The sequence below is a fragment of the Harpia harpyja genome, chromosome 3 (genome assembly GCF_026419915.1).
Source record: "Harpia harpyja isolate bHarHar1 chromosome 3, bHarHar1 primary haplotype, whole genome shotgun sequence".
Taxonomy (NCBI): domain Eukaryota; kingdom Metazoa; phylum Chordata; class Aves; order Accipitriformes; family Accipitridae; genus Harpia; species Harpia harpyja.
In genome coordinates, this window is record NC_068942.1 from 19,826,617 (window position 1) to 19,851,202 (window position 24,586).

A 24,586-nucleotide genomic window follows, 5' to 3' on the forward strand; every position below is an offset into this window, starting at 1 on the left:
TCCTGAAAGCACCGACCACTCCAGTCACAGTATCACTGTACATAAAAGTAATGTAGAAAAACACACAGGATCAAAACACTCTTTGTAGAGCTAAATGGAAATGAGTTTTTGCTGGAAACTGATACATGTTTATTAACACTTTTCAATCTATTGCAATGCCTGTAACAAACATCACTGCTACACAGATAAGTTTGGTGATTAAAAAACGACTAATGACATCTGCCTGACCAACTGCACTACTTTGGTTAATCAGGCAGAAATATACATATATGCCATATCCTACATGTACTTGAAAAGGGTTCAGTTTAAACCATTTAATAAAATAGCCTGTTTGGACAAAAAATAATTGTTCTCTGAGAATACGTGAATTCAACACTGCTAGAAAATCCCTGCCATCTGACGTAGAAGGATTTATAGGTTTAGTGGAAATTGCTTTCCCCACTGTCCAGATTAAATACTGCAGGATGATTTTTTGTATGAGTAAACATCCTTCCAATAACGATCAGACCGATAATGTCTTAAAAAGAGGAACAGGATCTACATTCTGGTTTTCTTCTTCTTGTATGGACTATTTCTGGATACAGAACCTTCAGGTAACATGTTGACTGTCCATAAAATGCGTTTTAGCATCTTCCTCCTGTTGTGGGGATGGGTTTTATCAACTGAATGCAGAGCCCACCGACAAGGAAAAGAAATACATGAGGTATACAAAAAAGGCAGGTGAGTCTCATTTTTTTACATTCAAATAGCTACTGTTTGGACTAATGTAATGTTTCAGGTGAAGATATAATGACTAACAGATAATTAGAGTTTGCATTTGCAGATTGTGATCTCTCAGTCAAAAATATTTTCTGTTGCTGTTTTTGCCAATGAATAAGTTTTAATGCATTTTCTACAGTGAAAATCATTGCTCCCCCACCCAAAAATGGGTTTGTGAGATATCTCAAAGTTTGAAAGGGTGCAAAAAAAGGTGTTTGCTTATATTTATTGTAGTTAAAATGTGGTAGAGTATTTACATGAAAGTGAAGAGGAAATTTAGTTCCATGAGGATTGTTGCATTCACTGAAGATTAGATTGACTTGAGATCTCAAATGAAAACATTCAGAATTTGTGTTATTTTTCCCATACAATTTGTTTTATAGAGCTTTTGAGAGGAAAAAATTAAAGTGTCTCTGCAAACTTCAAGCCTATGGTCAGTTATCAGAGGAAACAGAAAGAGCATTCAGTGTATTGAATTAAGATATTTAAAATTCTTTAAAATAATATCTGTTCTTCTCTTTCTCTCTCTCCCTCTCTTACAAAAAGACTATGTGACATTTTTCTCCCGCTATCTTGTAGACAGCCATTTTAGGAGGTTTTGAGTTGAGGAAGGTTTTTGCTACAACTGAATTCTGATTACTTATATTCTATTTGCATAATATTTGGAACTTTGTAGGAGGATTTTTATACTCAGGCACATAACAAGGTACATTTGGAGGAAAAATCCTTTGGGGTTTTTTTGGACAATATAGCTGACACATTTAGTTTTCTGTTCAAATGTTATGTACTTCTGCATGTGACAGACTGAACTTATGTCATTTCAGCTTTCCTATAGTCACTATTTCTGTTCTGCAATGACTCCATATCACCATCAATACTGTAAAGTGTATGGGGATGGAAATGCGGGAATGTCACAGTCCTGAAGAATTCAAACCACTCCTGTTAGCTTTCAGGAAAAATGACTGAAAGGTGGAAGGGATGGAAAGTGCAGTGCCTTTTTGTTTTCCTGTAGCTCCTTGTAGCAAGTCAGGGCTACATTACAGAGAGACTGCAGTATCCCGGTTGGCACTTGGGGGTCCATAAGCCGTTTTATACACAGGAAATGGCTTTAGCAGTGATGCCACCTTCATGGACGTATAACTGGCAAAATGGATGTGGTGGCTTTGTTTATGATCAACCCCCAGGGGATGCATTACCAGAGACAGTACGGATGCAAGACAGCCATGAAACCTTTGTTTTCATTGAAGTTTCGTGACAGTGGCAGCAGAGGTGATATGCTGGCTGTAGCAAAATAAAGGGGTGAGAAGCAAGGTTTCCACCATTTAAGCTGAAAAGCATCCAGCAGAGAGGAATGCATACACACAGCCATGTTCTTGTTTAGCATCTTTAATGAAAACTCCCACTCCACCAAAGACTTAACAGTGTCAGTGCAATTAAGTGATGATATAACAAATCACAGCAGCAGAGTGTTAAAAATACCTGAAAATGGAAAAGAAATATCTATTCAGTTCATGTAGGAACTACTACTTCACCCGTGCTTTGTATATATGGTGTAAATGTGCCAGGACAAGCCCATCAGAAAGCACTGAGGTGTCGCGGCTCTGAGAAGCTGGGTCCACTGCCCTCCCAGCGTGCCCACGCTAGCCTGGGAGGTCATTTCTGGCCTATTTCTGCCTCAGTAGAGCAGTACTGATCGTGAGGAGGGCTGATGGGGAGAGATGAGCAAAGCTGGTGTGTGGCTGTAGGGTTGTCCATCAGCAGCATGGTGCCCAGTTCAGTGCTCACTTTCCCCTGTGATGGGACAGGCCATGAGAGATGAATGGTTTGAACAGCCTTATAATTTGTAAGGTAAAACCAGGACAATTATGGTCATCCGTTCGATTTCCTGCTAAGCACGAACAACAAAGCCTTCTGTATGAATTGTACACCGAACTCCTAATTTACGATAATTACTTTCAGTGTCAAATAAACTCAGAATAGGATCACAAGTATGTTTTGACTTCGGCTTCCAACCATTTGCTCCTGTTCTATGCTAGCTTGTCTCTTCACCATCCAGGTATTTGCAGGTGGATCAAGCCCCCTTTTCATCTCTGCTAAGATATATTCAGAAGATTAAGCTTCTTATATTTCTCAGTGTAGGATGTTGCCCAAGCTTTGACTCAGTCATTTGCTTGTTTTCCTCTGTCCCTTCACTGCTTTTTCAGGATTGACATCAGGACTGGGTGTGGTATTTGTACAGTCTTCACGTAGGTGCTGTATATGGAGTTACTCCTGCTGACCTCCTGGGATTGTGGTCATGGTCTCCGTTGCAGCCCTGCAGTGGGAGATTCTGTTTGCCCAACATGACCACTCTTCTGTGTATGGCAGGACACCTCGTCTTAGAGGTACAGCCAGCCCTCTTTGCTCTCACATGTAGGACCCTATACATTAAGCTGCTTAATATCATAGAATCATAGAATGGTTTGGATTGGAAGGGACCTTAAAGATCATCGAGTTCCAACCCCCCTGCCATGGGCAGGGACATCTTTCACTGGACCAGGTTGCTTAAAGCCCCATCCAACCTGGCCTTGAACACTGCCAGGGATGGGGCAGCCACAGCCTCTCTGGGCAACCTGTTCCAGTGCCTCACCACCCTCACAGTGAAGAATTTCTTCCTTACATCTAATCTAAATCTACCCTCTTTCAGTTTAAAGCAATTACCTTGTCTTATGACTACATGCCCTTGTAAAAAGTCCCTCTCCAGCTTTCTAATAGGCCCCCTACATCATATAAGACAGTTTTGAAGTAGGCACAGTTCCTTTGCATTTCAGTCAAAGTCAATGCCTTTTGCATCACAGAATTAGGTCCTGGAAGAAAAACAGAGCAAGGGGGGATGCTATATAACGTCAGAAAAAGCTTGCAGTGAGGATTGCTCCTGAACATTTTGCTATTGACTCTGTTTCCCCTCTGTTCAACACTCAGCCCTGAGTACCCATTATGCAGAAGAAATTATAGCAATTGACTTTGTCACTCCTCTCTAAGCACTGTTATCTCTTGTTCCGTAAGACTTGTGGTAAGGACTGGGATGGAAATCCATCCCTTCACTGCAGCCTTTACCTTCTGAAGAGAACCACCGGCCTCAGTGGAGACTGGTAGGGGAAATCTATTTGAAGTGGAAAAGGCTGGCTCCACACCACCGCAGGATGCTCAGGGTGGCTTGATTTGCACCCATGGCCTCCCTAGCCTTCAGAAGCCCTTTAGGGGCACAAGACCATCTGCTTGCCCTACTGCCAGGGCTCAGTGCCAGCCACCGGTTTTGGCAGGCGGCGCAGGCACCTGCTGTAGAGACCTGCTACCTTGGGTGTGCTGCCAGCATCCTGCTGTGCCTGACAGACGTGTCCAGCTTTGCTCCCGATTCTCATGGTGCCGCTGACGGAGGAAATACATAGGCTTTTAGCTTGTTTCTTTGGATGGTGCTGTTCTGCAAGTGCTAGTTTCTTCCAAGGAGATTCACTTGCTCTGAACTCTGCTTTCCAATTAAAACTTGCCATTCGCTCTGCAGTTTTTAGCCCCAGGGCTTGTTCTTTCACCTGCTCAAATCCAGCTGAGCCCACAGCTTTTGCACTCTTGCTGGTATGGTGAATGGAGGGCCGCAGCATCAGACACCTTCTCTGTCACAATTTTTGGCACTGCAGGTACCCCAAGGCAGCCATTCGAGCATGAGACACAACAGCCCTGAAGAAGGGTGAGCAGACAAGCATGGTTTTGCCCACAAGAGTTCATGTATGCACCACGGTCTTTTGGGGACTGGGTCTGCATGACAGGAATTTTGCAACAGGTCCCAAATAATATCTTAAATAAAGGTGATGAGGCTTTGGGACACAGTGCAGAGTGTGACAAGAAAATGGCAAATAAGCGTAGGTCAAAGTATGCATACAGTCACAGTGAAAGCGGCAAAGTAGATGATAGCTTTATTGCACGGGACTTATTACAGAGCTCTCCAATATTGTAATTCACTGTAAAAATGTCTGTGTGCCAGTCAAAGATTCAACTACTTATTTTTGCTAATCTCCAGGACAAATCACCTCAAAGGAATTTCACTTCAAAGAGCAGCAATATAAAAATAAAACCTTTCTCACCTTGCAGACCTGTTCACAGTTTGTAGTCAGCGGTGTACAAATCCTGCAGGGTTTGCAAAGCTTTTTACTCCTGTTAAATCCCCAGTGCCAGAACTCCTACAGGAAGGAGCTGAGATCCGGAGCACCAGCGAGAGGGCTGTCTGCTGCTTTCCCAACTGCTCAGGCCCTTGGAAAGCCACCAGGATGCACAGGGCTCACTAGAAGGATACAAAGGGTCACTAAAGGTCACAACATCGTTATGCCAACAAAAGGGCCAAAGCCTGTGTTGCTAATTAGACCTGCAGAATCTGCTAGAGAGGATGAGCAATAGGAAAAGAACTGGCCTGGAGCTGAGCCCAGGTTGTTCTGCCAGAGCTAACTGCTGGGAAAAAAATCTTTTTAACACTAAAATCTCCCTGGACAGCATTATAACTACCTTTCAGAAAAACAACTCTTGGCCGAAGAGATTTCACTGTACAAGATCTACGGATCATGTTTGTTTAACCTTAGCTAAGAGTCTCGCTTCATGTTTTTAGTCATGTTCCTACCATTCCCTGGCCGTGTTATAGTCATTTTGCCTCACTCTGGTCTCCAAATAGCAACTCATTTTCCGCTCCTCTAGAGCTCCCTGTCCATGTTTCTGCCTGTAAGAGCTATCTTTTACAGCAGTTGAATGACATCCTCTACAATAAGCCCTGGGCTTGTTATCACAGGGTCTCTCTCATGGCCAAAGATCTTTCTCTTTATGACATTTTCAGATGTTATTACAATTAGTGACACTTTTCCTAAGTGATGGGAGCCGCCCTGCATCATTATGGCCATGGTTCCTTCCTGGTCCTTTTTCAAAGGCTCAGCATCATACTGAACATCTGCAACATTAAAGTTACCTTCTCTTGCTTTTGTTGAATTTGGATAGTACTTCTGTGTTGTCAGCTCCTCCATACCCTGGCCACACTGTGTGTGGGCTGTCTGAGCTCTGTAAATCACACGTGGCTATCCTGGTACCCTTACTGAGGCTGCCTCTTACATGTAGGGCAGCTCCTATCTTCTTGCCCTCCTAATGCCTTCTCTGGCCTTATAAATTCATCCCTAACAGGATTTCTTCCTTTACTTCCCAGCAATCCTTAAGCCATTGTCTTGTCCTAGAGTTTTGCTCTTCTATCTTATCTTCAGGATTGATCCTGAAAGCATTTATTTGCATGAACAAAGCTTACTAATGCAAGCTGTCTTTGGATCAGATCTTCAGAGTGCACGGTAAGCCCGTAAAATGCCCGTTGAAAGCATTGCCTATAGGAGCACATTATCAGTAGCGAGCCAGATCCAGTGGAGCACTGAGCACCCGCAGCTCCCAAGGCACTGCTTTTTAGGATCAGCAGTTTGTGTTGTGGCTTGACACCATTTGCACCAGCAGTGCTGGGTCTCAGGAGAGCAACAAGAGGCCCGGTGTGGGCTTCAGGCCGATGCGACTGGAGTGTCTCCATCTCCCCTGGTGGTAACTTGCCTTTCCCTTTCCTCCTTTCACCTCCATTTCCTTCACGCCTTTTCTTTCCCCCATTCAAGGTTCCTCCTCTTCTCCAACTTGCTGTTTCTCTTTTTTTGTCCCTGACTTCCTGTGCCCTCCTCTTCAGCTGTCTCATTTATTTGCCCCACAGCACATCTCTTGCCCCTGTCATACAGCTCTGCTAAGTTTTCTCCTGTTGCTTTTAACTCTGTATTACTCTGCAACTTCCTTCTCTACTCCAGCAGCTGTTGCTGCTCCCTGTCTTACCTCTCCTTCCACTGTCCAGAAATCCTTTTCTGCTCTCCAACAGTGTTCATCTTCTTTACCCTGTTATAAATTAACTTGTTTTTCATTATTGCTTTGCTATTTCTCTCATTTGTCTTTCCACCCCTGTTGTTCTTTCAAGTAACTTAAATCCTGCATGACAACTTTTCTTGGAAATCTTGTGTTTTTTTCTCACAACTCCGCCTAAAGTGTCCTCTCTCTGCTTATCATTGCAAATGGTGATGCTTTGAAAATTATATTTTCTACTTTCATCATCATCACCAGCCTCCTTTCACCCTTTCTAGAAATTATTTTGGCGCTACACTTTACATAGCCTCCTATCACCTTCAGGTGATTCATGGCAGAACATAGTCTCTACTGGCACTTCTGTAGCCATGTTCATACACCCATGTACTGTGCCACTTTACTGCGCCGCTGATGATAAAATCTCCAGTCAACGTTGCCACTATGTAACTTGCTCAGGATCAGCAGCTTCATATCGTCTTCTAGCCCACCATTACTCCAATATGTTTTATGAGCTGGTGTGAGGAGACATAACAGGTTTTACAATCCTACCTGCAGCCCAGCAAAAAAAAATCACAAACAAACCCAACGATACTGCAAGGCAGTTTCCTCTCTTCTAAGTACATATAAATTGTTTGATTTTCTGATTCTGGGGTTGGATTCACATCTGAAATGCTCCTGCTGGTATTTCTTCTAAAAACCACCCAGTCACCTTCCAAACTCACTTGTGTTTTTAGCACTCACAGCTTTTGGTGAGAGTGAATTTCACAGTGTGATGACATGCTGTGTTTGCGTACTTCCTTTCAAATTTCTTCTCCTTGTTATGTGTTGTGGAAAGTCTTGAGCAACAGATTCCTGTTCACCTTCATTATGCCACTCCTGATTTTATATCATTGCACTATATCACTTGGCCATTGTCTCCTTTCCCACTCAGAAAGACCTGCTCAGGCTGCCTGGAAACCCTCCCCACCTCCAAGCTCGCTCTCTCCTCCTGCTCTGCTCTGTTTTTTCCAACTATGGGAATTGGATATGTGAGATGAGGACATGCCTCGGTGTTACTAACAGCATTGAAATGCTTTCTGCTTGGTTTGCTGCTCCATTCCCAACAATACCTAACCTTCTGTTTGTCTTTTTGAGCACTGTGGAGCATTAAGCTGATATTTACCAAGAAATAGCTACAATGATACTGAGACCTCCTTCCTAAGCAGTAACAGTTGATTTGGAGGCCACCACTATCTTAACACTGTTTCTGAAAGTACAGTGGAAAGATTTAAAAATACAAAGTACAAAACAATGCACACTTTTCTGAATTTACTAACACTGAACTTTTCTGAAGTCACTTGGCATCATGAGATTCTGCTGTAATTTTCCACCCATAGTTCTGGTTTTGACTACCTTGAACGGTTACATATCCTCAGTAAATATTGTTGTCAGTAACTTTTCTTTTCTCCAAAATAATTTATAAAGCTATTGAACAACAGTGATCCTATCATAGATTTCCATGGAACTATACTGAAAACCTTTCTTCACAGTAAAAACTCTCCATTATTCCTCTGTTTCTTATTTTGTAACCATTCACACATGGGGAACTTCCTTCTTTCTGACTGGTTGATTTCTTTACAAGTGTCTGGAAAGGATCTGTCAACGCCCTTTTGGAAATTGAGGTATACTGTGTCAGCTTGGTCACCCTCATCTATAAGGTCATTAACTTTTTAAAGAAGTCTCTTATATTTATAGTGCATAGCATCCCTCAAGAAATGTCAAACTGCCTCTCACTCTTCTTCAGTATATACTGTATTTATCTGGTGTCTACTGTGGGTGGGTTTTTTTCTGTTTTTCTAGCTAATTTGTCCAGTGGAGCCGTCTGTAGCTTCTCAGAGTCCACTTGGAGCTCTTTTTCCAACAAAGTGGAAAGTTGTCACCTTCCACTCCTGTGACACCAAGGACAATTTAAATGCTGGTTCAACAGTTCCTTACTTTGCTTTCTTCTGGGTAAAAGTCTGGTGACTTGTTACCATTCAGTCCATTTACTTTAAATCTGTCTCTGTCCTGTGTCAATATGAATATTTCTTAACATTGCCCCAACAGCAGAATTGTTACAATTCTGTGTTTTTTGTAGTACAAACAAATTCCTTAATTGTTGACGGTTTTGATTTCACTTATAAAGACAGAGTGCTTTCATTGCTGTAATTAAAGAACTAAAAGACAAGTGTAGTATTGATAATTAGCTAGTTATTCCCCATTCTGCATTTGTACAATTATTTCTCTGTACTCCATGCAGTTCTTTGTATTCTCTTTTACTGAAAGTCATCTTATTGACATCAGAACTTTTCTCCAATGTGTTGAGGCTGCTTTGAATTCTGATCCTAGACTCCAAAATCTCTGTTTCTCTCTCAAGCATGCTGTCATGCTTGAGTTTTATAGCTCTGTTATCTGCATTATTATTGAAAATATTGACTAGTAGTTTCCAGGATGAAATCTGTGAGATGTCATTTAATGTCCCTCGACAGCAAACTAATGGCAGTTACCCTAACCACAGTCTTTCAACCATGCCTAAAGTCACAGTTTCATGTCAACCGTATTTCCCTAGTTTAGTAATGAAATATTAAAAACCTCATTCAAATCTACTTTTCCTCCTGCTTACGCTAAGGCAGCCAGTTACTCTGTCAGAAAGGACATTAGACTGGTTTGACGTCAATTATTGCAAAGATTCACATTGAGTGATCTTTATAATCTTGTTATCCCTGGGGGTGGGCAGACAAACGGATCACGAGTTTGTCCCAGTTTCTTTCCAAACGTCAAAACTCCAACATCTTTCTTTTGTCCCCTGCTTAAAACCAGGTTTTGTGTTCACCCTCACCCTCTCTCAGGGGCATCACCTGTCTGTGAGGAGTCCTCGGAGGTACCTGCTTACAGCTCAGAGACTGTAACAGCTGGTACTCCCGGTGCGCCCGGGGAAGTGCCATCAGCCTCTGTTGACTTAAATACTTCCAATTTATCTAAATATCCCTTAACATGCCCTTCCCTGATCTCCACCGTGCTGACATCTGCTTACAAGTCAACCTTTCTTCAAAGACTGGGGCAGACTTGAAACCTTTCAGCATGTTCTGCATGGCCCCATTAGTAGCTCCCCTTCCCTTCATCCATTTCTCTTTTACACTTAGCTGAGCCCTGGCACCATGCCTGTCTCCTCCTCAGCTGGCACGACGGACCTCAGTCACGTTCCTTCTGCTCCCTCCGACTCTTCCTTTCAACCTGTGTGACACAAAACCCAACAAACGCACACCCACTGGATGCAATTTCTGCCACATAAGGGCACTTTCATTTTTGCAACATCATGTACAGTGCCAAGACCTCAGGTGGCATGACATTTCTGTGAATAATCAATGTGTGTAGGTTTGTTTAATTTTTTTTCTTTTGCCAGTGTTTATGTCCAGGCAAAGAACAAAGGAAGTGCAAATTTTAAAGACTGCATATATGTTTCCTGCCTCTGCGTATTTTGCATTCTGAGATTGATCTATATTCAAGTAATACTGGACTAAAATGGCGTTCTCATTGAATTTTCTGTATCACTCAAAAATAAGATGGTAGAACAGCTCTGAATCCCACTGTTTCTCAGACTTTGTGCTGTGAACATCGAAAATAGTGCTCTTTCCCCATTTCTTTTCATAAATTTAACTACCTGCAATGGCAATTGCTCACCTTTCTTCACCATCTTTAAACCTCCAAATCATAAGGACACATGACCCAACATAATTACAAGCAAACAAGGGCTTGCCAAATGCTAAGATAAAATACATTTCGTGATTAATTTTCCTCAGTTTTTAGTGGCTTGTTTACAGCTCACAACTTTGTAACTCTCCTAATTTGAGTACAAATTAGTGAGTTTCTATCCTACATTATCCCTGGGAATGAGTATGTTACACAGTAGATTGTGTCTCCTGCAGTGCATGTTACTGGATAAGAGCAGCTTCCTCCCGTTGCAAGTTTCTTCTCTCCTCCCTCGGGTGCTGGGTGGTTTTTCTCCCCATTTAGCTACCTCCTTTCCTCCTTCCGCAAAGCACATCTCTGGGCTCTGGACCACCTCTCAGACTTCACTCAGACCTGCTGCACCACCTGCTCACCAGCATCTCCTGCTTGCTGAGAAGGTCTTCCCAATTCATTTGCAAGTCAAATGCATGTTATGGGGGAACTTTCTGTGACCCCCCTGCCCCAAAACCTCTTTCCTTCCTTTGGGATGCAGCCTGGGAGGCTCTTTAGCCCAGCGAGGCTCATGCATCTCCAGGTTCTGGGCAGCATCTCTGTCCCACACCACTCTGTGGTGAGGGGACACCCCTACTCATGCAGGACTGTCCAGGGTGTCCATGCCCCAGGAATCATCCCACACAATGATGAGGCACTGTTTGAGCCTGATGTCTCCTCTCTGCTCTTTCTGACATCTTCCCCTCTGGCCTTACCCAGTGTTTCCCCTCCCTCCCCATCTCTGCCTACCCAGCCACTTTTCTCCTCAGTCTCACCGATGCATAGGCTCTGTTGCAGATCCAAGCTCTCCTTGCCCCTGCCCCACTTTTTCTCTACAGACACCTTCTATACGTTTGTGCATACAATCCCCAGCCCTTTCCTGCCTCTCCCCCATTCCCTGACCCAGCACACCCCGCCTGATTTCTGCCTTTAACATGATGCTGATGTGGTATGATCCCAGCTCACTAACTGGTCATAAAAGGGAGAAACAGAGGTCACAGAGGGAGAAACAAAACCTAGTCAAATATTTAGGTGTAGGCCTTTAATAAGACCTTTAGACTTCTCACAGCTCTTTAGCAGTACCAATACACCTTTGCCATTACCATGTCCTCCCCGTCAAGGCTTTGTCCCCTGCAGGGACTTGGGCTGCCTCCGCTGATCTCTCCTGGTCCTTCTGCCTCAGGCAGCGTTTCGTCAGGACCTTGCCCAGCCATAATTTTATGGGCAGACCAAGGAGAATGCGGCTCCTGCCATTCCTGTGACCAGCACGGCACGAAGGCTGTGCAGCATAGCGGGTGCAGGATGGGAGGCACAGCACAAGCTGCCCATCAGTGTCCACCCAGCGACAGGGAGCCCAGAGCCAAGCGCCACGGCACGGCTGGCAGCAATGAGGGAGTTTTCATCACTTTCATTACTTTCCAATTAAAAGTCCTGCTGAAAACTGGCTCAGCAAGCTCCACACCCTCCCTTGCCTTGCGTCAGTGGTAGGGAGAGGCTGTGGATCAGCTGCACCACAGCACAGCGTGAGCTGCAGAGCTTGTATCTGACAAAATTAAGCACGTCGTTTCAGAGGGTATGGGGGGAGAGTCCGCAGTGTCTGCACCGCAGAAGGGGTGAGGCATCACCCAGGCATGCGATAAGCAGCGAGGAAACGGGCACCCCAGTGTCTCTCCCCAGCAGCTGGCTGCCAGGCTTCCCGGGGCAGCGGGCACCTCTGCTCGGGGTAGGGTCAGTTGCAGGCACAGACCCTGGCCAAAATGTTGCTGATGACGCAAGTAACCAAAGGGACAGAGATTATGCCACAGCCACATCTCAACAATATATCCTGAGACAGGATCTGTTCTGACATCTCTTCTCTGATCTGCCATCGTCTTTGCAGGCCTAAGAATACCGACCGTAAGGGGTGGAGAGAACAGATTGCCCCAGAATTTCATGAAATCTGATAACAGTAACATTAGTGTTAGCCCAGTCTGCCAACCCCACCAGCACTGTTCCTCGAGGGTGTCACCCCTCGGACATGGGAAAGACTGTGTGAATCTCCATTACTTCAGCAACTTACTTTCACTTGAGGAAAATACACTGGATCTCACTTTTTCCCGAAGAACTGGAACTGTATCTTGATTTAACTCCTCAAGGAAGAAATGTTCTCAGATCCTAGTGAGATTATCCTAATAAGAGTGTAAAATAGGTCGCTGTCTACTACAGGTGTATTGCCTCCCATAGAGAAAAAAGAGTATGATTTATAGGTGGGAAATGTATGCTGCATAACTAATTATTACAAACTAAAAGGCTAAGATGGGTAGTGACTTCTCTCACATTTGTTGTGGTTGCTTCCAAAAGCTCTTATTTCAAAGATGAAGAATACTGTGGGTTTTCTGATACACACTGCAAGTGTGAACCTGGCACTCCTCTGGCACACATCCTGTGAAGCTGGGCTTTAGGAAATGCCTGCTGGGACCTTCAGATGTCATGGTTGGACTGTCTCTTCTGAAAATCAGACATGGTTATCCCTAACCCTGCAATGCTTTTTCCTTTGTTGGAGGGACTATAAGTGCCATAGTAAATCTCGGGCTTTTAAAAAAAAAGAGTAACGGCTTTTCGCCTTTTGTCTGTAGTGATAGTGATGAAAATCTGGTTTTGTTAATTTTTTTTCCCCTGGCTATCCTAAGCTTCAGTCGCCTCATTCCCGCCCAGCCCCAGCAAACCTCAGCCTTTGGGGCAGAGGCATCTCATGATCCCTTGAAGCAGTTGGGGGACCTGGGGGAATAATGAAGACTTTGGAGAGGTTGCATCACCCCAGCTGCCATCAGGGGCCTGAGAGCTACTCCAGCAATGCACAGGGAGCACTGTGAATAAATGCCACTCTGCTCCAGTTGTTGCTTTTTCATAAAAGCGACTCAGTGAGCTTCATGAGCCATGAAATGCCTTTCGGCACTGTAACTGTTAGGAGATAATATATTTTACCTCAGGAGTTATGTGTTAGTTTTAAAGACAGCCTGTCACCCCAGCGAAGGCAGGAGCAATACCGTCACACTGCATGGCCACAGTGGCAAACAGTTGCGCTGAGCAATCTGTGAGCAACATCTGGATTGAATCTCCTGAGCGCGGCTGGCTGCTGCAGACACTCAGGGACAGCAGATGTGCAAGGAGAAGCCGTAGCGGCTTGCCATTGATTCACAGCCCGAACAGGCAGGCTAATGGGGTCCTGTGATGGAGCTGCCATTGATCACTTAGCCAGCAGAGCACTTCCCAGGAACCAGACCAGAAAAGCTATTTATTGAGTAGAAGGAAATGGGGCTTCAAATCGCAGTAACTGGGGAATGATTGGCAACAGGTAAAAATGTTTTGCTGCCACAGGAGGAGGCAGGAAAGTGGGGGAGGCTCGGTAACCTCAGAGCTGTGACAAGGGGAATGGGACTGGCAAAAAGAAGTGAAGGAGATGAACCAAAGCATAAAAGAACACAGTCCCCTGCGGTGGCTGGAGCATGGGGGACATTTTATGCTGGCTTGGGATAAGGAAATAAAGTTTAGTTTAGAGGCGGTGGAGTATCACCTGGGAGAAATACGAGGAACCACCGGGGGTTGCTGGGTGCAGAGGACGGGGAGGAGTCGGCCATGAATCCTTGATGGCCATGCCTTGAAGGGTCCCTCGACAGGCAGGATAGGGCCAGGGCCAGCGCCAGCATGAAGCACTAGATAAGCTCTACAAAGAGAAATGAAAATTAGAAATTGTAAGAACATGGCCTGCTTCATTCCTGTTTGAATACCAGCGTTATTCCTGAATAGCCAAGAGTTTACTAGGGCACTTTAAAGTCATGTAAGTAGGTCAGCCTGTCACCAGAATCTGCTTATCCCCAAAACACGTGAAATTACTTCCTGACAGCCAGCAGATGAGAAGCAGGTAATAGCGAGACACATCAGCAGCAGCCCTAGGGCGTATTGACAAGGCGGAAGACCCAGAAAGCACATTTTGCATTTGCAAGTGCATTTTGCTGCATGATGCCCAGGTCCAAGCAGTGCCATAGAAGCTGCTCCTTGCAATAATAATAGCGCTGCATGGCCCAAAGCTTCCCCAAAGAGTGGTGTGCCTGTGGGCTTATTCCCAGCCCTCCTCTGGGAAGCACAGAGCAGATTCTGGAAAACCAACCCCACTCGGCCAATGCTTCGCTTCAGGGTGAGTCAGTGATAACAGGCCAGTGTGCCCACCCGTAGTCTAGGCGATGCAGAGGTTGTCTGCTTTGCTGTGGCAGCAGAAAGATGAATTTCCCTCCAACGCTATCAGCTTTCAGAGAGCTCCCAGCCCAGGGGAAAACCATCCTCCAAGGCCTGGGATTCGGCCACTGCCCACCACGATGGTGCTTGGGTGGTGAAACTCGTTATTGCAAAAGGAGTTTTGCCGCTGTACATCTCTGCAGAGGGATTTGAAATGTATGTTAATGGGCAAAAAGTCTCATTAGTAGAGTTGATTAGAGTTAGTGTTTATTACAGAGAGAAGCTAACTTTTTAAACTTTTAATTAAAGATGAGTTAAATGTTTAAAACATTACTTTTGCTCAAGCTAGCACTTACATCGCTAAAAGCAATATTCTTTCCTTTAATGATAAAATAAAATATTGGCCAAACCCCTGTGAGGAGCTTTCTTGACAGCCAGCTGGGAGACAGTATGAAACCAGAAACAAATAGTTTTTTTTACTTTTTTTTCCCCCCCGGAACACTTTGAAAAGATTTTCTTCTCATGAAAATTCCCGGCTACCTCTGGTGAGTAGATGTAACGGCTGCGCTCCCGGCTGGCAGAGGCCCCCGGGCAGCGCGGGCTCTCTCCAGGGCCCCTGATGGTGCTGGCCGTGGCTGCGGCAGGAGGGAGGCGAGCCACCTGCCTGGGTCCTCTGCCAGGCAGTCAAAACCAGTGGCATCCCACCTTGGAAAAATCATCACTCCCCTCCTTTTGCCCTGTCCTGGCCGCAAGCCCCCGGCACTGCCCCGCTCCGCACCTTCCGCCATGCCCAGCCTGACATTGGCCTTTGGTAAAAAGGTAAAAAAATGAAGGTAAGAGCCATTTCACACACGTGACAGAAGGTAACGCTGCGGCTCCGGTGCTTCCCACCACGCTTCCCTCCCGATGTCCTCACCCCCCGCCCGTGACCGCCCGTCTCAGCTCTCCCTTTTCCTGCTATTTCCACGCAGCCGGCCACAGCGGCAGAGACGGGAAGCCCACGGCGAGGTGCACAAGCAAGGCAGGTAGGCAAAACCCTCCGGCCGCTGCTGCCGGCCCCATCCCCACCGGCCCCATCCCCGTGGCCGGGCTGAGGCTGTGGCAGGGGAAGGGGACGCCACCCGAACATGCCGGTTGTATTTAGGGGGAGTCATGCTGTTAGCAGGATCCGGTGGGGCCCAGGGGAAGCCACGTTGCCCGACACCCTCACGGAGGTGAGGTGTGATACCGCGGCCATTTGCCGCAGCCCCTTGGGCTTTGCATTGGGCTGCTGCACGGTTTGTGTGGCCTGTGCTGTGTGTGCCTTCCCTCCGAGCATCCATTCTGCAGAACTGAGCCCCCCTCCACAGGGTCTCCATCACACCGCTCGTCCTCCCCTCTGCCACTGCCAGGGAGAAAGACCCTTCTGAGCACCGTCAAGCCTGCTCACAAATGCTGAAGGTTTTGCCAGCAACCTGCTAATATCACATCCCTGTCTCAGCCGGGTATAAACCTTCCCCAGCGCACACTCACAATGCCACAGGTCTTTCAGAGGCTGAATTAAATCTAAAGCAGAAGCAGGGGCCACCTTTTAAAATGCCTGAGGGATAACTCGTGGCTAGAAGAACTCACTGATGGAGGTAGATGACTTGCCACTCCTGGAAATTATTAGACTGAGACTGAGCATTTTTCTAAGATACTCCATAGTCCAGATAAAGCTCTGGGTTTGGGAGAGGAGTCGCTGACAGTACTGCTGGTCTCTGTTCAGAGATTGTTGCCTTGGCTTCTTGTGATACAACTGTCCACGAGTCTGTGAGAAGTACAGCACAGCTAAGCAGCCTCATTTAGGAAGAACTTTATCCCAGGAACATATTCCCCATCAAGTTTCTTTGTTGTCCTGTTTTTCTTTAATCTATTTCTGACTTGTCTTGTGTATATTCAGACAAGAGCCTCTCTGAGCATGCCACCTTTTATCAAACTGAGAACCAGCAAAACCTTGCCTCCTGTTTTTGAGCCCTCCTGCTACCGGAGTGGCTAGCATGCAGCCGGCTCTGAGGGCAGCAAGGCTTCACGTACATGATGGAGCAACCGAGGAGCCGCTGCCACCACCATCCCAGCCAAAGCACGGGGGCACTGAACAGCGTTTTGCACCTTGGATGCGGAGGAGGAGCTGAGCACCCTCTGCCCAGCATTTGGTGCAACTCCAACAGCTTCTGGAACGACCCTCCCAGGCTCTTTAGTGCTCAGAGACCTCCCAGGTCTTTCTTTAATGCTCCTTTTTATCCTCATTAGAAATCTGGGGCAGGAGCTAATCATTTTATCCCAAGTTACGGGACGGCTTGCCTCCTGGCCTGGTTCCCAGCCTGTCTCCATTTTGTTCCTGGGCAACAGCCAGTAGCTTATTTGATATATTGTTTCCCTAATTCCTGGCCTCATGCCCCATCATAACTCAATGTCAGAAATGCCTCCCCGGCTGGTTTCCATTTCTCCACTTATCCACACACACTGTTCCTCCAGCCCACACTTTTGAACAATTGTCTCCAAACTGTGCTATAAGCAGGGATAATTTTACAGAGACAAAAAGTCACCAAACAAATGTTTTCTCAGTGCCAGAATTATCACAGGTGCCTAAGCTGTATATGGACTGCAGGAATCATTTTTTAATGACACGCTGCCAACCGCTGCAAGCAATTGCGTGGTTATGGTCTAAGGGGTAAAAGGTTTAAGGGGTAATGGAGCGAAGCGGGCGCGTACTTCTCACAGGCACTGCTCAGGGTTTATAGCTGTGCTTCTCTCTTCCTGGTAGCCCAATTCTAAAACGAAGCCCTGACATCACCAAATCTCCCCTGATGAAGTCAGAGCAGCTGCTGCGAATAGATGACCATGACTTCAGCATGAGACCAGGTTTTGGAGGTATGAAATGTGCACATTTGTCACTTTTATTGTTTTACATTGTCACTTCTTTATACTGTAACACGTACTCAGGTGAACAAGGAGATTGACAAGCAGAGCCTTTTCTGTATCTAATTTTAGTTATTTTGTTTTGTGAATTCATGACATGCTCGGGGGGATAGGGGTGCAATGAAATAGTCTTCTTCCTTGGATGAGCAAATAGCATAGTCAAAGGCATGGAAATGTGATTACAGGCAATATAACATTCCTGGTATTCAGTGACACTTTCTTCTGATAAAAATCAGCAAATACACCTTATATTTATTCCTGGATGATGGGGAAATTCTAAGATTTCATCTTACTATGGCAACGTGTGTGCTTAAGCAAATCACGCACCATGCTTACTGACCTGGCCATTTCATTCATAACCCAAAAGAAAATATTTTGACTGCAGTGTGTTAATGCTTGCTTACAGTTTTGTGGCTGTGTGCTAGAGCAACCTAAGCTTTCAGGGAAATGGACGAAGGAGAACACGTTTTCTTTCAGCCCATTGGATTAGAGAATGTTGTAATTTATCTACCCTTTCTGGCTGACAGATGGTCATTCAAATCCAGGATACCATTATATACTCTGATGAAAGAAGATTTTATTGCTAAATGCTCAATATACCAAATACCAGCATGTTCAATTAATTTAAAAAGGTTTCAGTTTCATAGCAGTCCGCTAACGTGAGCATTATTTGTCTTGACAGATCTCCTGTACTGTAATTGCCAGAGGTATACAAGGGACTAGTCAAAGCCTGGAGGAGGGAAACAAGATTGAAATCCCTATTACAAGGGGTTACAGTAAATCTCTTCCCCTCAGGAGCCCCAGGCTCAGTGGCACATGCCTGTGTCCTGCAACGAATCCCCTCTTGTCACCCTGTCTTTTCCACAGCTGAGCACTAAGTGATGTGAAAGCCAAATACACAGAGTAGCTCCCAAGGATGCTATTAGCCTGAGAGGGGAGCAGAAGCGAGGAAAAAGTCGGAGCAACCCTCCTACATTTCCTTAGCTCCACCACCACTGCTCTCCATGTGAATGGATGCTCTGCCAGACATCCATCTTGCAAGCCCTGGAGCCAAGCACTACAGCTAAAAGCAATTAAAATTGCTTTTACATTTTGAAGGGACACGTGTAGGATGACACAATAAAAAGAGAAAGTCAGTAATAGCACAGTCCCATTGCTGATTTTGGTTGTTATTAGGAGGGTTTTGTTATGAATTCAAATCGCTTCTACTTTCAATTGGTTTACTGTTGTTTTTATTTCAGACTGAGCATCTATTTTTATCTCTAAGATACAAAAGCCAGAGGATTACTTTGTCTCACCAGGTTTATACCTTCTCAACTTCCAATTTTTTTCCCCCAGGCCCTGCAATTCCTGTTGGGGTGGATGTCCAAGTTGAAAGTCTGGACAGCATTTCCGAGGTGGACATGGTAAGAGTCACAGAAGGGCTAAGGTCAGATGAGACCTCTGGAGAGCATGTAGCCCAAACCCCTGCTAAAAGCAGAGCTGGCTAGAGCAGGCTGCCCAGGTTTGTGTCTGTGGGGCTTGAATACCTCCAAGGATGGACAGTCCACAGCCTCTGATTCAAGTTTGATCTCAATTTGCAAACAATTACTTCTATTGACCTCATACTACCACTTCATCTCCCTTGAAGCAGAAGGAAGAAATCTGACATTTTCTTTTCTCTAGAACCAAATGATACAACACTGCCAAGACTGTCCCAAAGGATTTGGGTTTTCATACTTTCTTAAGAAGTGATAACACATTAAAAGCTCTGAGGAGGCCAATTAATGTGTTAGTTTTAAGGCAGTTTGATATACTGCAGACACAGTCTCACTTTGGCCACATTCTGAGGTGGTCAGGGGCCAGCTAGCTCCCAACCAGAAGCCATGTAGCCACCCTGAGAACAACACTGGTTCAGATTGGTGAGTTCTGCTCTTGACAAGGGAGCCAGAATGAGCTCACAGGGGAGAATTTTCTCTGGAACTTGCTTTTGATGCATTAGGACTTGTACCACCCCTGCTGTGCACTGGGGAAGAGCATAAGGCTCTGTTGGTCCTTCCCGTATCTTCACACTGATACTGAAGTAGACTTTCAGGGGCATGCAGGACTAATGCTCGTGCTGTGCATAGGCTAAATTCCTTACTGAGTCTCTGTCCTTCATTTCCTACCATACAATTAGTAATGTGAAAACAGTCAGTTTTCAAACACTCTCGAATTAGTGCAGATTTTGGTCTTGATTTTTGCTGGAGAGGCTTTTTTTCATCACAAAACACTACTGAAAGTAAGGTATGATTTCTGCAGGAGATTTTGCATGGGAAAATTTTACATGCATACTTGACATGTAAACAACAGCCTACGCAGGAGAGCAGGAGCACAGAAGGGGAACAGGAGGTGGCCCTGCATGTATACTGTGAGACCTACACTAATTTTATTCATCCTTTTGAAACCCAGAGCTTGTCAGACCCACCCTGTTAGAGCATCCCCAGAGTCTCTCAGCAGCTCAGCTTTTGCTTTGGAAGAGAAAAAAAAAGAAAATCACACCCCAATACAGAATGCTTTTCAAAATACTTTGCTCTTTCAACAAATGTATCAAACAGCTCTGAAGCTTTCACATAAAGCCCCAACTTCTCTGTGCTCCAAATTAAGAGCCACAGGGTTAAAGAGCCTGTGCCTGACCTCCTCCCATGTCAAAGCTAGGATCGTGGCTGTGTGGCAGCACAGCTGGCGTTCGGCAGCCACCCCGGCTGCACGCCGGGCTCCTCTCACCACACCTATTTCAGCTTTTGGGCAGGCTGGGATATCTGCAGTCGACCGACCACTTGCAGGGTACAGCAGGGCTGCAATGCTGAGGCCCATCAGGCTGCACATTCTGCCCAGCCCCGGGGAGCCCTCCAGTTGTCCCCCCTGTCCCTGGTGCTCTTGGCGCTCTGACCACCAGCCATGGGGACTCTGAGCTTTCGCCTCTCCTGGGACGGTCCCAGTTCTTCTGGTTGAGGAGAAAGCTTGTGAAGGTGGCCGGAGAGCCCCCCAAAAGCTTTGGGACTTGAAAGCAAAGGGAAAGAACTTACCATTGAGGATTTTAAAGTAAAAAACCCCAACAAACCAACTCATTTTTTAAGCAAGCATTATGATTTTCAATGACTTTCCCTGGTTTTTGAATAATGACCCTGCTCCTCGCGTAACATCATGCTGCAACACCCAGCAACATGGGAAAAACCCTGAATGGCCTCGGGTAAAAAAACCTTTCAGGGTCAATTTTGGCTGTTTGCAAAATAATGACGGAGAAGACTTTGTATTGTCAGAATCAATTCTTTTTAACTTGTGCAGCTTTATAGAAAAAGGCCATGGTGCTTTGCAAGATCATTGCTTGCTTTTTAAATGAAGAAACATCAGTGACAGATACTCACTCTGTACTGAATTTAAGCCTGAGGAGTTAGATATATCAATCTTTCCTTTTTTTTCTCCTACTTTCTGACTATTTGCAAGAAAGTCATAAAATAATAGAGGCTGTTAAAGAAGTTCATTAGGATGTCACAAATCAGATTCTTTTTGTCCAATTAATTTAAGATTTTATAAATGTCTATTATGGGCCACTGAGTCTGAAATTAACAGAGCTTTTGCAGGACATGTTGGGCAGCTGTTTTATCTCAAGGAAAAATGGGAAGAAGGAAAAAACCAGATTGTTACCCAGGATGGAAATTAATTTGCAAACATAATGGGAGAGCTAATAGTGTCTCTGAGAAATGGACCAAAAGAAGAGAGACATATTATATGGTTGTTGCTTGGGGGATTTTCAGATGATGCATATTGTAAAATATTGTCATTCCCAGTTTAATAGCCTACAGCTAGTATTAATAAATCTTTCCTAATAAAAGCTGACAATACTTGATTTTTCCACAGCACGCATAAAGGTAACTTTATGCAAAAAAGTGAGGCATTGAGTTCTCACTGAAGAACAAATGTCTGTCAATGTATTACTGTTTAAAGGACATATTAACACATGGGAGTCAATGCAAAAGGTTTCCCAGAACAAGCTGTTTTAAATTTGAATACAGGAAAAAGATGTTAAGGAACACTGTAGAATGGATGAAATGAAAAAAGAGGAAATTACATGGTCAGTGGCTTTGGGAGCTTCAGTTGGATGTGTGTCCTGGTTTCAGCTGGGATAGAGTTAACTGTCTTCCTAGTAGCTGGTACAGTGCTATGTTTTGAGTTCAGTATGTGAAGAATGTTGATAACACTGATGTTTTCAGTTGTTGCTCAGTAGTGTTTAGACTAATGTCAAGGATTTTTCAGCTTCTCATGCCCAGCCAGTGAGAAAGCTGGAGGGGCACAAGAAGTTGGCACAGGACACAGCCAGGGCACCTGACCCAAACTGGCCAACGGGGTATTCCATACCATGGGACGTCCCATCCAGTTTAGGAACGGGGAAGTGGGGGCTGGCAGGGATTCACCGCTCGGGGACTGGCGGGGTGTCAGTCGGCGGGTGGTGAGCAATTGCACTGTGCATCATTTGTACATTCCAATCCTTTTATTATTGCTGTTGTCATTTTATTAGTGTCATCATTGTAATTATTAGTTTCTTCTTTTCTGTTCTATTAAACCGTTCTTATCTCAACCCACGGGTTTTGCTTCTTTTCCCGATTTTCTCCCCCATCCCACTGGGTGGGGGGGAGTGAGTGAGCGGCTGCGTGGTGTTTAGTTGCTGGCTGGGGTTAAACCACGACAATGTGATATAAAGCATTTCCAAGAATTATATTGGCCTCTAGTGTAATAATAGCACAGGCTGCAACTAACAAATCACTTCTACTAAAAAAAGACTGCAGAAACTGCCATATTTCAAAATGCCTGGGAAGTGTTGTGGAAAAAAAAAAATCAAATGTCAAATAATTTCAAAAAACCCCACCCCAAATCCATCTGACTTCCTCCACTCCAGACATCAGGGCAGACTGGTCAGTCTTAGACACTTCCCTCAGTTTATGGGCAATATATTATGCAACACTCAAAGATACCATGCTTATAAACACTTGTGTGTGAGCTTATCTTCAGATACACGAGGGCCTCCTTCGAAATAAGGAAAGAGGCAAACCCAAGCATACGTGCCTCTGGGGTCTGACTCCGAATACAGCAGAGCTCAAAGAGAAGGAGCATGCCTCGGATCCAAGAGTACAATATGTGGGGAGAAAATGCAAAAAAACCCCATTTTGGTCAAATACTGAGTCACAAAGATTTCAGTGGCTGTGCTGGAGGAAGAGCTCTCACCGCAGCATGCTCTTCCAGCTGCCTGGGGGAAGGCAGTTGCCGGAGCAGCGTGGAGGGCAGTGCAGGCAGCAAATCCTTCTTCCCTGTTGGCTCCAGAAATGCAGCATCGCATGGCTGGGGGTTAATAAGTGGTCGGCAGCACTCTCCACCTGCCACTGCCTCGGCATGTCTGCCTTTTCATCCCTGGAGTGGCTCGCAGACACCAAAACGCAACATTTGCAATTCAGAGGTGGATTCACCACGTGGATGGCCTCTGATTTCTGAACGCAGTAGGTCAGTCTGACCTGAGGAATAAACAAGCTGCAGCTGGTCATGTCCCCTGCAGCTCAGGGAGTGGATGTGCTTTCAGGAATGGTGCTCTACAGCTCATGGTTTGTCCTAGAGAGGAGAAATCACTACTATGCCGGTAAGGTGTAAGTTTTGACACAAGCCTGTTTGTTGCAGGACTTCACCATGACACTTTATCTGAGGCACTACTGGAAAGATGAGAGGCTGTCCTTCCCCAGCACCAACAACCAAAGCATGACCTTTGACGGCAGGCTGGTGAAGAAGATCTGGGTCCCCGACATGTTCTTCGTCCACTCCAAGCGTTCCTTCATCCATGACACCACCACAGACAACGTCATGCTGCGGGTCCAGCCAGATGGGAAGGTACTTTATAGCCTCAGGTAAAGCTGCATTTGGTCAGTGCAAGCTATTAGTGGAGTGAGAGAGAAAGCACTTTGATTGATTCCTGTATTGTGTTTTTGCATGACTTCATACTAAAAAAAACCATAAAAAAGAATGAATGTGCTGACTATCCACTGACATCTGAGTCCCTGTGCAAGTTCATTAAGTGCCTGTCACAGGAAGCCAATTCCTATGCCAGTGTTGCTGGTTCCACAGCATCCCTTCACCTTGCGTGCATGGTTAGTGTCTGCTCTTGCTGTTGGGAAGCTGTGGCCAGACGCAGCAGTCCCCTGGGGCATGAATGCCCCTTGAAGGGCACATTTTCGGTAAACTTTGTTTCGTCCTGTAGTTTGAGGGGTGATCCCAGCCTTGGCTTTCTCCTTTATTTTCCAAATGGTTGATCAGCTTTGAGAGGAACATTGCTGACCTAAGTCTGAACATTATTAAACCAGGATTTTTTTTCTTTCTAATAAATAACACTTTCATACTTGAAGACGCTAAGTGAGGAACATCTGTCAATCTCCAAAAGAAACTAAAATCAGTGGTTCTGTTTTTCTTGGCTGCAGCTCCATCCAGTTAGATCACAAGTATTGCCAAATGACCCATAAAAACCTATTAGGAAATTGCTGTACAATATTCTGATGCAAGAATGTCGACAACACCTCCACAGCAATGAAATAGCAAAATACATGATAAACAAAGCATCAGATGATAGATAATGTATTCTGAAGGAAAACTGACTGTCAGGAGGCCAGTATCAGCAAGATGGATAGATTTAACTAATGATAAGCTTGCAGAACACATTGCTTGGGAAGGCTGTGGAGGTCTTTAAGGGCATGTTAGACAGCAACCTTAGGAGTGGCAGAGGTAGAGCTGAGCCTGCCACAAGCTGAGGAGATCAACTTCTCAGCCTGCCAAGGTGTTTTATAATTTTATGAAAGGCAGGCAAGCAAAGCAATTCTTGAATCCCGGTGGGGTATCAATTTGACAAGAATTTTCTTGTTCTCTGATATTTTTATCTTACTGTTCCTTGGAATTCACAGCCTGAACAGCATCTACCTTCTCATTATTAAAGCTTTTTCTTCACTCAGCATATTAGACAAGGTTCAGGTGTTCCTTAAGCCTTTGCAAAGTTTGC

The 24,586-nt window shown here is 45.1% G+C and overlaps 1 protein-coding gene and 1 long non-coding RNA gene across 3 annotated transcripts in view; one reads left to right on the forward strand and one right to left on the reverse strand.

Moving 5' to 3' along the window:
- The first annotated feature begins 234 nt into the window (after window positions 1–234).
- LOC128139318 (gamma-aminobutyric acid receptor subunit rho-1) overlaps window positions 235–24,586 on the forward strand; it is a 31,898-nt gene continuing 7,546 nt past the window's right edge. Inside the window, exons 1-5 of the mRNA XM_052781528.1 lie at window positions 235–720; window positions 15,570–15,623; window positions 17,384–17,490; window positions 18,877–18,944; window positions 23,224–23,447. Of these exons, the coding sequence (XP_052637488.1) occupies window positions 599–720; window positions 15,570–15,623; window positions 17,384–17,490; window positions 18,877–18,944; window positions 23,224–23,447 (575 nt within the window). The 5' untranslated portion in view covers window positions 235–598. The remainder of the gene's footprint in view (window positions 721–15,569; window positions 15,624–17,383; window positions 17,491–18,876; window positions 18,945–23,223; window positions 23,448–24,586) is intronic.
- Window positions 1,093–17,377, reverse strand: LOC128139322 (uncharacterized). Of its 2 annotated transcripts, XR_008234322.1 has the most exons (3): window positions 16,111–17,377; window positions 4,878–5,074; window positions 1,093–3,605 (listed from the first exon to the last, which is right to left on the reverse strand). It is a non-coding gene; the product is annotated as an uncharacterized LOC128139322 (long non-coding RNA). The 2 variants fall into 2 exon arrangements; XR_008234321.1 differs by lacking the exon at window positions 16,111–17,377 and having other exon boundaries at window positions 4,878–15,054.